This window comes from Lithobates pipiens, unplaced genomic scaffold, assembly GCF_037356315.1.
Source record: "Lithobates pipiens isolate NorthernLeopardFrog02 unplaced genomic scaffold, aLitPip1_a1.2 Scaffold_27, whole genome shotgun sequence".
In the NCBI taxonomy this organism is placed as follows: domain Eukaryota; kingdom Metazoa; phylum Chordata; class Amphibia; order Anura; family Ranidae; genus Lithobates; species Lithobates pipiens.
The window spans coordinates 225,673,907-225,687,862 of record NW_027507788.1 but is presented as its reverse complement, the minus strand read 5'-3'; the positions used below and the strand labels follow the sequence as shown (position 1 = coordinate 225,687,862).

The window sequence follows — 13,956 nt, the reverse complement described above, 5'->3', positions numbered from 1 at the left end:
CAAAGCCCAAACAAACACAGCAAACAAAGGAAAAGCTGACGTTTTGCACTAGCAGTAGTGCTTAATCATAGCTATTTGTTTGCTGTGTTTGTTTGGGCTTTGATGTGATCCTTCAATAAAGAAAGGTGGTTTTTATGAAGAGTGCGGCAGTCCAGAGTTCATCTTTCATCTGTTACTATTGGTAATCGCCAGCACCTGTGGCTTCCGGGCCGAGAGAACAGTTCGCAGTCTGCATGTGTGCTCCTGGAGCGGTAAGACCTTCTTTCCTCCATACTACAATTTCCGTGCTATCTTAATATCAGAAACCAGTCTATTCATTATTGTTGTGTGGAGTTGGTGATTTATTCAGCTTTCACGCTCATCACACCCAGCAATGTTCTGCCCGCTTGGTTTGCAAAAACAGCAGAAGATCAGGAGCAAAGCTGGCATCTTTAAAGTGATACTTACTCGCTGTGTTGTAATGGTTTTACAAAGAGCAGCCCTGATCCTCCTCTTTTTGGAACTGCGCTGGCGCTCCTGGCTCCTCCTCTACTTGCGTACCCACTGGCCACTCCCTCTTACCAACTGCCCCCATAACAAGCAGGCTCACTACTGAGCTCTAACAAGGAACACAGTTCAGCCCCACCTCCACTCTCTCCCCATTGGCTCACTATCTGTGATTGACACTAGCGGGAGCCAATGTCTCAACCAATGAGGAGGGAGAGACCCGGGAGAGCCGCTGCTCCTGCGCACATCGCTGGGTCAAAATGGGTCTCGGGTTACGGGGGGGGGGACAGGCTGGGGGCTGCAGCACACATATAATGCATGAAGGTAAAAAGCCTTGCGCCTTTATTTATTTTTTTGATTGATGTTTTGTTTTTTTAGTCCATAAGCACCTCCAAGCATCTTAATAAGGTTGTGTAATGATCAGAAAGCCAACTGTGGACATTTGGGCAGCACAGTGGCTTGATTGTTAGCTCTCTTGCCTTGTAGCACTGGGGACCCCAATTCAAGTACCAACCAGGACACTATTTGCATGAAGTTTGCATGCTCTGCTTGTATTTGCTTCCTCCAATGACATGCTGGTAGAATATATGGCTGACTGATTGCCAATATGGCTAAATAATCCCTGACTGCTTTTTTAGGCACAGAAATCACAGAACACCCTCTACGTGTATGTTGAGTCTTACCGAGCTACAATTATTAGTGCAGAGTGCAACTTCAGCATAGAGATAGGCGGTGTAAGAATTGGTATTCTGGAAGACTTTCATAGCAAACCGAGATTCAGCGCCGACTCCATTGCTTTCCACTGTTAGATCATCAGTAGATACATCTTTAGATGGACACCTGGGTACAGAAAACCTTTCATCAGCTTTCCGTTACTGTAATCTAAAGATTAGCACACAATACTGGCACATACTATTAGGGTTATGTATACAGTATATATATATATATATATATATAGTGACAGGCCCTGCCACTGTATTAGTAGGATTAAAGGAGAAGTCCAGCCTGGGCTTTTTTGGCCGGGCTTCCCCTATGGATCACAGGAGTGCAGTTTGTTTTGCACTCCTGTGACCTGTTTTCAGCGGAGAGTGGTCTGAAGTCCGCTCTCCATTGACGTCACCAAGATCAGTCCAGCACCAGCAGCCTGGACTGATGGTAGTCTCAACCGCTGAGACGCTTGCTCAACGCCCCTCAACAGCTCAGAGGGCAGAGCAGGAGAGCTGCCGACTGACAGGCAGCAGCTCTCTGCTCTGGGAGGTGAGAGAACCGAGCCATCGGTGGCGTTCGGTGGCTTGGTTCTCAGTGAAGAGGCACCGGTGTCCGATGATTCTTCCATCAAGATAAGTATGAATATATATATATATATATATATATATATATGTATATATATATATATATATATATATGTATGTATATATATATATATATATATATATATATATATATATATATATATATATATATATATATATATATATATATATATATATATATATATATATATATATATATATATATGTATGTATTTACACACACACACACACAGGTGCATCTCAAAAAATTTGAATATCATCAAAAAGTTAATTTATTTCAGTAATTCAATTTAAATTGTGAAACTCGTATAATATATAGATTTATTACACACAGAGTGATATATTTCAAGCATTTCTTTCTTTTAATTTTGATAAATATGGCTAAAGCCCCATACACACTATCAGATTATCTGCTGAGTTTTTCCTTCAGATTTACCAAAACCATATAATATGAGGACAAACCTTAGGAGTTTCAATTTGTATGCAATCAGGCAGGCCCTTCTACTACATGGTTTTGGTAAATCTGAAGGAAAAACTCAGCAGATAATCTGATAGTGTGTATGGGGCTTTACAGCTTATGTAGGGTGACCAGACATCCCCGGTTTCCGGGGACAGTCCCTGGATTGAGGACACTGTCCCTGGACCAAGTCTGTCCCCGGTTTTGTCCCCGGATTGGATTTGAACAGGAGCTGGGGCAATTTCAAAGGCAGTCAGTGCAGAATTAAAAAAAAAAAAAAATCTGAATTACACCCCCCCCCCCCCCCTCCACTCCTACTAGCTTAGGGGGGCATATTTTTTTCCATTATCTGTGCCCCTTTCTGATGATGATGTGCTGGTCGGAGCGGAGGGAATATTTCTTCAGTTTCGGGCACATGCCCATCCAGCTCCGCTCGCATGTTCTTCTGCCTTGGCTCAAGTCCCGGCCACCCGACTACCTGCTTATCTCCTTGTCTTCCCTGGCGGAGTGATTTTCCTCCAATCCCCACCCAGTAGTAGCCGGGGGCCCGGAGAGTAAGACTTGACAGGCTGTGAGGCAGGCGGCAGCGGCGATGTGCAGAGAGCGCTGATTGCCGCCATTACTAGTAATGCCGGATTTCATTTTAAAAATCTGGTCACCTTGAGCTTATGGCGTACAACATTTTTCATTATTATCCGCAGCAATTATTGCAGGCCTTCACCGACGCCGTTAACTGCACTCAGTTGTCCAACCATGGCTGCGACCAAGTGCCTTGTCCTAACAAGTTCTACAAACATCAGATCTTGTGATGTTGACAAAAAAAAAAAACATTCCTGCATATTTCAGTCTAGTCACGAAGGAGTTACAGTGTGCGTGGAAACAGACCTGCTTATCAGAGTTGCTAGCACCAGCATGTCTGGACTTGGGGTGGAGCCGCACCCCGAAGCAAGTCCAGTGTGCCCAGTATCTGAAGTGGAGGAGAGGAGCAATATGGTGGGTTACCTGCAGACTTACGACTAGTTTGTGGGCTTTCCTGAGGTGCAGGACCCGTTGGAGTATCGGATGGTAATACCAGCGTGCAACTGAAATTCCGGGGGGGTGGGGGGAGAGATTTGCTCTCGGCACATTTAATGGAGTTAAAAAAGTGTGCTTGCAGTGTCCTGACTGCTGGAGAGCCACTGCAGTGATTGGAGCCTGGCTGATGTGTGGGCACTGTGATGAGCCCTTGGTTAGGTTGGTGCCTGGTGACCTGCTGCCAGTCATATATTCAGTGGACCTGAAGTCAGGACTGTGAATGGAGTGGAGACAGTCGGTCAGAGAAAGTCGGGAGGTGTGTGGCGTGTAGGCCTGTAGTCGACTAGGCATCCACCACTACTCTTGTGGAAGAGGCTAGAGGTCAGCAGCAATTCAGAGCCAGGAGGGGGAAGAGCCACTGTGGGAGGTGAGAGACATTATTCCAGTTCAAGTTATACCAATGGAGAGGCTGGCTGCCTTTCAGCCCCACCTGGAAGGAACCAGATTATGATGACCATGTGTCCTCAGGTGAGCCAGCAGGGAGCGACAATTGTGGTGAAATTGACTTGGGGTCTCCCAGACTGGAGGCTGAGTTTGAACACCTAGAAGTAGAGACTAAGTGGTCCCCAGAGAGAAAGTTGGAGGAAGAATAGGACTGGGGGGATGCTCAGGAATCTGAAGATCTGCAGGCAGGACTACCTGAGTGGGTGGCAGGATGGCGGGACAGAACAGTTACCCCTGACCAGGCAGAATGGGCAGTTGGGACTGAGCTTCCGTTACCCTGCGCAGGTGGACAGCAGCTAGAGCCACTAGACCAACAAGGTCCAGGTGGGACCACCAGACACCAGAGGCAGGAAAGAAGCCCAGAACATATTTGGTGAAACTTTTAGAAGTTAGTGGGCGAAGGCCAGGTGGTTTGATCTGCATACGTAGGGGAGCCTGGCCAATCCCCAAGCATACTATCCTGGCAGGGTGGCTAGGCCAGCCCTTAAATATGGATGAGTCATGCTAACAGAGGGTCAGGTGGAAAATGGAGTAGTAAGAAGGCTGTCACTGGCCTAGGAAGGGTTTCCTATGTCTAGTGAAGACCTCATTCCCATGCTGGGCTGGGGCTGGCTTAGGAAGATCCATTCAGCAGAGCGATTTGACTTGAGATCTTGCCTGAGAGCAGTGGGAGCAAGGAGGACAGTGTGAGCACATCGACATACCCTGGGAGACCTTTATAACAGCCAGGAGGGCTGGTAGTGCCTGAAGTACTGAGGCTGAGAGGATACACTCCTGCATTCAGTTTGCCTAAATGTTTGTCAGGGATGGCTTAGCCCTTTCTCCTCTGGGCTGGCCGCTCAGCTGTCGGCTAATTGCCAGCTCTCTTCTCTTTCCACAGTTACCAGCTGTTCTCGATGATGCTCGTCTGACCTGCCTATTTAAAGCCTTCCAGCTCACTTTTTCCTTTGCCTTCGCATTGGTCACATCACAAGGAACCATCTCCTGCTGTTTGTTTCAAGACTGGCTTGCTGACATCCCTCCTGGCTTCTTATCCTGCTTGCAGTTGCTCTCCTTGGATCCCTGACTTCTGGCCTGGCTGATTACCCGATCTGGTTAATGCACTTTGGACTGGCTGACTCCCCGATCTGGCTACTGGACTCTGGCTATGCTTGACTACGCTTTTTTTCTATTTACCTTTTATTTTTATTAATAAACAAGTGTGATTTGATTGTACTTCTGTCTCTGTCTGTTTCATGGTTTCTGACAATGTTTATGCTATTTTCAAGAGAGGGGCTGAGAGCTCCTCGTCTGTAATGGACTTTTGCTACCAATCTAAGGACTGTGTGAGGAAAGCAAAGAAAGCAGCGCAGGAACTTTCTGAACAGAACTAAGGAAGAGGTCACTTTTTTCTTCTTGTTCTTTGCTTCAAGTTGGACATCTCATAAATCCCTTCATCCCATCCAAGTTGTTACCCCTAATAAAACGTAAAAAAAACAAAGCCAAGGGACTGACTTCATGTGTTTGGATTCAAATCAGAGAATGCTTATTGCCTGGCTGTGCTGGAGTAGGGGAAGCGGTTACCAGCGGTCCCTGCGAGGGTACTGCTACAAAAGTATACACAGAACACAAAGAATTGCTAACCAGTATTTTGTGTACTTACCCGTTCTTAAGAAGATAGTACTTGTTGGAGCCTGAATTGGTAGGAGAGGCATAAATATTCACCACTTTGAAATTGAAGGTGTTCACATCCAGATCTGGTACTACCACGGAAATGTAGACAGTATCTTGCACATACAGGGGGTAGGAATTTGAGAGAGGGGTCACAAATCGGTTATCTTTATAGGCTCTCATGTAGACTGAATAACTTGCATTTGCTATGGGCCTGGAAAATAAACAGACAACAAAAGGTTACCTACCTAGAAACTCTTGTAGGTACGCTATATCACCAAAAGTATTGGGACACCTCCCTTTACACACACATGAACTCTAATGGCGGTCTTATTCCGGAGGGTTCAATATTGGGGTGGCCCACCCTTTGTAGCTATAAGCCTCTTGTACACATGGTCGGAGATTCCGACGGAATGTGTCCTATCGGACCGTGTTGTCGGATATTCCGACTGTGTGTGGTCTCCATCGGACTGTATCCATCGGAATATCCGAAGGACCAACTTTTCCAACTTACAGGTAAAATTTTCCGACAAAATGCTCCGATCGGACATACTCCGATCATGTGTAGCCTACTCTGACGGACAAAGTGCCACGCATGCTCAGATCAAATTCCTAGACCAAAGCTATTGGCTACTAACCTGAACGTAGTCCCGTCGTAATGAAATAACGTCATCACGTTATGTACAATCAGATTTTCCGACAACTTTGTCCGACCGTGTGTACGCAACAGTTTCGGACAAAACCCTTCGGACAAAATCCAACGGATTTGGTTGTCAGAATGTCCGACCGTGTGTACAAGGGCTAACCGCTTCAACTCTTCTGGGAAGGCTGTCCATTAGGCTTAGGAGATGTGTCTATGGGAATGTTTGACCATTCTTCCAGAAGAGCATTTGTGAAGTCAGGCACTGATGTTGGACTAGAAGGCCTGGCTCACAGTCTCCGCTCGAATTCATCCCAAAGGTGTATCCCAAAATTAATATGTATAAGAAACAGACAAAAAAAAAAGTAATTTAAGTGAAAAAAATTGAGAAGCGACATCCCTACAATGGAAGAGATTTCATACTTACCTCTCAGACGGCCCATATCTCCTACCTTTCCTCCATTCCTGTGCTGCAGCCTCCACCAGACTCTTCAGTATTCTACACTTCCGGAAGTGTGGGATTCCTGTGTCTGCCAGCACATGCCATGGTTCCTTCCTCTGCCCCCCCGATGTCACTACAGGACTCAGCAGAGACATAGAGGTTGAAGGAAGGAACCGCACAGCATGGCAGGTGACACTCAGGAGTGTTGAATATTTAAGAGGCTTCAGAAGGCTGCAGTACTGAAGCAGAAAGAAGGCAGGAGACACGGGATATAAAAACACTTCTTTTGCAGGAACATATCCTCTTGATTTGACAGGATGGCTTGAAAACACTTGGCTCAGATGGTCTACACCCATGTGTCCTCAGAGAGTTGAGCTCAGTTGTATCTAAGCTTTTGTTTCTTAGATACAATGGAAGAGTTTTCATACTTACCTCTCAGACGGCCCATATCTCCTACCTTTCCTCCATTCCTGTGCTGCAGCCTCCACCGGACTCTTCAGTATTCTACACTTCCAGAAGTGTGGGATTCCTTTGCCCACCAGCACATGCCATGGTTCCTTCCTCTGACCCCGGTGTCACTACAGAGCAGAGACATAGAGGTTGAAGGAAGGAACCGCACAGCATGGCAGGTGACACTCAGGAGTGTTAAATATTTAAGAGGCTTCAGAAGGCTGCAGCACTGAAGCAGAAAGAAGGGAGGAGACACGGGATATAAAAACACTTCTTTTGCAGGAACATATCCTCTTGTTTTGACAGGATCGCTTGAAAACACTTGGCTCAGATGGTCTACACCCATGTGCCCTCAGAGAGTTGAGCTCAGTTGTATCTAACCTTTTGTTTCTTAGATACAATGGAAGAGTTTTCATACTTACCTCTCAGACGGCCCATATCTCCTACCTTTCCTCCATTCCGGTGCTGCAGCCTCCACCGGACTCTTCAGTATTCTACACTTCCAGTAGTGTGCGATTCCTTTGCCCGCCAGCACATGCCATGGTTCCTTCCTCTGACCCCGGTGTCACTACAGAGCAGAGACATAGAGGTTGAAGGAAGGAACCGCACAGCATGGCAGGTGACACTCAGGAGTGTTAAATATTTAAGAGGCTTCAGAAGGCTGCAGCACTGAAGCAGAAAGAAGGGAGGAGACACGGGATATAAAAACACTTCTTTTGCAGGAACATTTCCTCTTGTTTTGACAGGATCGCTTGAAAACACTTGGCTCAGATGGTCTACACCCATGTGCCCTCAGAGAGTTGAGCTCAGTTGTATCTAACCTTTTGTTTCTTAGATACAATGGAAGAGTTTTCATACTTACCTCTCAGACGGCCCATATCTCCTACCTTTCCTCCATTCCGGTGCTGCAGCCTCCACCGGACTCTTCAGTATTCTACACTTCCAGTAGTGTGCGATTCCTTTGCCCGCCAGCACATGCCATGGTTCCTTCCTCTGACCCCGGTGTCACTACAGAGCAGAGACATAGAGGTTGAAGGAAGGAACCGCACAGCATGGCAGGTGACACTCAGGAGTGTTAAATATTTAAGAGGCTTCAGAAGGCTGCAGCACTGAAGCAGAAAGAAGGGAGGAGACACGGGATATAAAAACACTTCTTTTGCAGGAACATTTCCTCTTGTTTTGACAGGATCGCTTGAAAACACTTGGCTCAGATGGTCTACACCCATGTGTCCTCAGAGAGTTGAGCTCAGTTGTATCTAAGCTTTTGTTTCTAATTTATTAAGACCTGACAAAAGGTCAATGTGGTGTCTATATTTAAGAAGGGATTAAGGTCTTCAACCAGTAAGTAAATTCCTTTAATTTAAACTTTTACTGCAGGGAAAACACAGGAAAGGTTTGCTAAAGGACCTCATACAAGGTTTTGTGATGGAATACAATATCATAAAAGATTTCCAGCATGGATTTCTGAATACCAACATCATGTAATAATAATTACCCAAGTGTTGGGTGCAGTGTGACAGATGTATGCAGCGGGAAAGAGCAGGAAACATTCATGACAACGTCATTTGTTATTTGAAGTGGATCTGTCTTGGCAAAAATATACAGCTGGTTTGTGTATGTGACATGGGTTTCATTCATCTGTAGAGAGAGGAAATACAGAAGTCATTAGACAGGGTCAGAAAACTTACCTCCATACAGTAAACTGCACATTACCAAACAGTTACTATTATTGTCAGTGTATTCTCTGACAGGTCAAAAAAGGAAGTCCCCAGCTTTGCTAAAGTAGAACTCCAGCCAAAAACAATTAAATAAATTAGAATAGTCCACCAAAAGATAACCTTCAATCTAGAGATTTCCCCGGCAGTACCTTTTACCACAAAATGTCCTCAGTCTGGTATTCAACCCACTTCCTCTGAGCTTAGGTCACCCTGGACCAGCCCCCCCAGCCGTTGACTACACAGTATCAGGAGAAGCAGAGGACTGATGAACTAATACACTATATTACCAAAAGTATTGGGACTCCTGCCTTTACACATGAACTCTAATGGCATCCCAGTCTTAGTCCGGAGGGTTCAATATTGAGTTGGCCCTTTGCAGCTAAAACAGCTTCAACTCTTCTGGGAAGGCCGTCCACAAGGTTTAGCAAGGTCCATAAAGACATGGATGAGTAAGTTTGGGGTGGAGGAACTTGACTGGCCTGAGTCCTGACCTCAACCCGATAGAACACCTTTGGGATGAATTGGAGTGGAGACTGCAAGCCAGGCCTTCTCGTCTAACATCAGTGCCTGACCTCACAAATGTACGTCTGCAAGAATGTTCAAACATTCCCATAGACACACTCCTAAACCTTGTGGACGGCCTTCCCAGAAGAAATGAAGCTGTTTTAGCTGCAAAGGGTGGGCCAACCTCAATATTGAACCCTACGGACTAAGACTGGGATGCCATTAAAGTTCATGTGCGTGTAAGGCAAGTGTCCCAATACTTTTGGTAATATAGTGTATAGGGTTGCACCAATACCGAGCATTTGCACGAGTACTTGTACGATGGGCAAATGCTCCTATGCTTGACCGAATACCTGGGCAGTCAGGGGTGATCGGTGCAGCGGTGGGGGGGGGGGGGTACATGCACCGATCTCCCTGTATAGATTTCAATAAAACAGCTGACAGCTGCTTCTCTTCTCCTCCCCCCCCCCCCCCCCGCCCCGCCCCGTGGCTTTCAGCTGCTTTATTGAAATCTATATAGGGAGATCGGTGCTTGTAACTCACCGCATCGATCATTCCTGACTGTCCTGTGTCCTTCTCTGTGTCTTCCTCCATGCTCCTCCGGTCCCCATCTCTGTCCTCCATGCTCCTCCGGTCCCCTTCTGTCCTGGATCTGTCAGGATGGAGGGCGGAGGAAGGAGCTAGTAAATCTGTAATTTACCGGCACCTTCCTTTTTTGAATACACAGAGTAGGTGATCACTGACTGTCCATTTATAACTGAGCATTGTAAACTGTGCTTAGGATGTCTCAGTTTCTGAATGGAGAGGAGCCTCCTTTTGGCCTAAAAGTAAAGCACTATGTGTGGTGGAAAACTAACACTGCACATCACTCTGAACACACCATCCCCACTGTGAAACATGGTGGTGGCAGCATCATGTGGCGGGGATGGTTTTCTTCAGCAGGGACAGGGAAGCTGGTCAGAGTTGATGGGAAGATGAATGGAGACAAATACAGGACAATCTTAGAAGAAAACCTGCAAAAGACTTGAGACCGGGGCGGAGGTTCACCTACCAGCAGGACAACGACCCGAAACATCCAGCCAGAGCTACAATGGAATGGTTTACATCAAATCATATTCATGTGTTAGAATGGCCCAGTCACAGTCCAGACCTAAATCCCATTGAGAATCTGTGACAAGACTTGAAAATTGCTGTTCAGACGCTCTCCATCCAATCTGACAGAGCTTTAGATATTCTACAAAGAAGAAGAATGGGCAGAAATGTCCTCTCTAGATGTGCAAAGCTGGTAGAGACACCCCCAAAAAGACTTGTAGAGAAAGGGGGTTCTACAAAGTATTGACTCCGGGGGGCGCCATACAAATGCCCCCCCCCCCCACACTTTTCACATATTTATTTGTAAAAAATGGTGAAAACCATTTATTGTTTTTCTTCCACTTCACAATTATGTGCCACTTTGTGTTGGTCTTTCACATAAAATCCCAATAAAATACATTTATGTTTTTGGTTGTAACATGACAAAGTGTGGAAAATTTCAAGGGGTATGAATACTTTTTCAAGGCACTGTAGGTCAATGTATCTGTTTTTACTTCTCTTGTATAACAAACAGTCAGGCCGTGTCCTGAGAACTTACCACAGGAACTGTGTTACAGTCAGAACTTGTCAATGGACGGTGAAGGGTCATCTCCGATGTTCCATCCACAACCTCCCTTACTGCCCAACACTCTGAGTTGGTGCTGTTCAGCCTGATATCGGATGTATTATAACTGTTTACTTCCAACCAACATTTTGACACTTGTATATTGAACTTTGCTCCGGTACAAGTAAAATTTACGAATGGAGTGGCCCCTGAAAAAAGAGTAAATTCATTCAGTATTTCTGAGATGAGAAGGTGACGTGATTGATATATATTATACATTATAGGGGGGTTTTTCTACTGCAACCGAGTGCTGCAGGCTACGGGTCTGCCTATCCCCCCCCCCCCACCAGTCTAATGTAAACATCGGGTGGGTTGTGGGTATTTTAGCCGGTTCTATGTCCCTCCAACTCAAACCCACAATCACCACTACTGTGCAGAGTAGATAGCTGCAGGATGAGTGTCTATGTGTGGTCAGACTCATCGCCCGCTTGCCCCCTCATTTGGAATCTATGTAACAAGGGCAAGCTCAGTGTAATTTCCCACTCACTCTACTGTCTGTCAGGGCTGGGCTCAGCCCTTCCTTCTCTGAGCTGGACGCTCTGCTGTCGGCTAATTGCCAGCTCCCATCCTTCTCCACAGTTACTCAGCTGTTGATGATCCTGCTCGTAAGTCCTGCCTACTTAAGCTGTCCTGTCCAAAGGAGCTCTGCCTTCGCCTTGGTCACATCACATCCTGCATTCCTGTTTAAATACTGGCTTTGCTGACATCCCCTCTGGCTCCAGATCCTGCTTGCTGTTCTACTATTTTGATCCCTGACTTTTGGCTTGGCTGACTATCCATTCCAATTACTGAACTTTGTTTATGTTTTGACTATGTTTGTTCTTTTTACTTTTATTATTAAACAAGTGTGATTTAACTGTATTTCTGTCTCAGTCTGATTTCAGGGTTTCTGAAACTCTCCTACCCTCCCTCCTTACAGAGCAGAATCAGATCCTATCAGAGGGCAGGGAAAGGAGAGCCAATGGCAGAATCAGAGAGGAGTCACTGTGCAGGCGCTATGGATGATGGACAATGCTTGTTAATGAAAACGGGCAGGCTGTGGACTGAATCCCTGTATCCGGGAGAAAGAGAGTTTCTCCAGTTTCTCAGGCAAAGCTGCCCAGGGCTGGGGCAGTCCAGGGGGAGAGAGTGGGGGAGACAGATCTGTTGTGAGGGTCTTGTGACAGACCTAGCCAGGACAGAGGCTGTTGGAGGGGACTGAATGCAAGCCTCTTGTCTTGTGATTATGGGCGCTGGTATTTGCGGGGAACGGTGCTCTTTGTGAGCTGTATGCCTGGTTACCCCTGAGGTGTTATTTGGATTCAGGTCCATGCCGCCCCTCAAGACACACAGACTCTGGATATGTATATGCCATATTAGCAATAGACTGAATCACACTGTTGGGACACAAACTGTTAGATGCTAATGTCATCAACTCCAGCTACCTGTCTGTTGTGTAAATGAGTCTAGTCTGGCTTGTAAGAATATTTCACACAATGTTGTTGTGCTAATTAACCCTGTGTTGATGTTTATGGTAATGTGTATTGAATAATCAGTCCGTGAGCTAGGAGACGTACCCTGAAAAGTTTCATCTCTCAGTCAACTAGTCTGGGTCAATGATTAGATAATTAGCTCATGATAATTAGGTTAGGTTTTAGTCATCTTGCTGTATATATTTGTGGGAGATCTCAAATAAAAGCCATTAGAAGGGAGTTAAGAGAACCTGTTGCTGTGCTGTTCCCCCACATCAGGGAGAGAGGACAGACCTGCCCCCCAGCTGCTGGATCTGCCTTCAGAGACAGTTTCTGTGTCTTCAGGATCTGAGCTCAGACACTGAGGCCAGTGTGAGGATCTGGGGGCCTAATTGATGGAAATCTGCCAATTGCTGATTGGATCAGAATAGCCACCTGCCAGGAAGTGGTGAGCTGCACTGCACATCCTAAATACCAGCTACACACAGTTATTCCAGACAGAGACAGCCTTACTTAACATCTCCTGTCATTCAACATTACTCTTAAAAAGACAGTGCACCACCTAAAGAAGGACCCCACCAAAAGTTGGCCAACATTAGCGACTAAGCACCAGGTACTTTCTACCACCTTCACAGTTATCCCCACATTATGAAGGCATATTCCTACCAGTAATACGGTTGTATACCCAAGATGTACACCAAGGCCATTTCTATTTCTCTGAACTGGTTGCTTAGAGACTCTGGTTATCTGGTTAAGATTTAAGTAAACATTGCTATAGATTGTTTAAGTGCAAGTTAATGATTTGTTTCCTATTTTATATCATAATGAATTAATGTCTATGCATTTATCTGTTTGTTGATTTACACCACATTGCATTGAGTTGCCTTAAAACATTCAATTGATTTATTGCCAAGCTGTTGGTGGCCTTATTCCTGTGAACTCCTAGAGTGGTAGCCTGCTAACCCTTAAGTCCACTGGTGTAAATGGCTTTTGTATACGTCAAAGTGCTTCAGTGGGGACCGAGCAATTAAGAGAGTTGTGGCAGAACAGAGGACCCATCATCACCAGCAACTCCTGCAGGAATAGGCGCTACACTATATACACCCATTTTACGGAGGTAAGAATGATCAGGGACTGAGAAGAAAGCTGCCATAGAGTCAAAGAGTTAAAGCCAAATACACTTCCATTTTACATACAGTACATTGACTCTTGGTGGCTAATGTAGTTCCCCCTTACATTGATGATCAGTGTAGTGCCCCCTTACATTGATGATCAGTGTAGTGCCCCCTTACATTGATGATCAGTGTAGTGCCCCCTTACATTGATGATCAGTGTAGTGCCCCCTTACATTGATGATCAGTGTAGTGTCCCCTTACATTGATGATCAGTGTAGTGCCTCCTTACATTGATGATCAGTGTAGTGCCCCCTTACATTGATGGTCAGTGTAGTGCCCCCTTACATTGATGATCAGTGTAGTGCCCCCTTACATTTATGATCAGTGTAGTGCCCCCTTACATTGATGGTCAGTGTAGTGCCCCCTTACATTGATGATCAGTGTAGTGTCCCCTTACATTGATGATCAGTGTAGTGCCTCCTTACATTGATGATCAGTGTAGTGCCTCCTTACATT

The 13,956-nt window shown here is 45.7% G+C and overlaps 1 protein-coding gene across 1 annotated transcript in view; it reads right to left on the bottom strand.

Moving 5' to 3' along the window:
* The window catches only part of LOC143933026 (uncharacterized), a 156,553-nt gene that overhangs the window by 39,555 nt on the left and 103,042 nt on the right, over positions 1-13,956 (bottom strand). Inside the window, exons 19-22 of the mRNA XM_077455944.1 lie at positions 10,809-11,023; positions 8,452-8,594; positions 5,417-5,638; positions 1,170-1,326 (exon numbers count right to left, since the gene is read on the bottom strand). Of these exons, the coding sequence (XP_077312070.1) occupies positions 1,170-1,326; positions 5,417-5,638; positions 8,452-8,594; positions 10,809-11,023 (737 nt within the window). The remainder of the gene's footprint in view (positions 1-1,169; positions 1,327-5,416; positions 5,639-8,451; positions 8,595-10,808; positions 11,024-13,956) is intronic.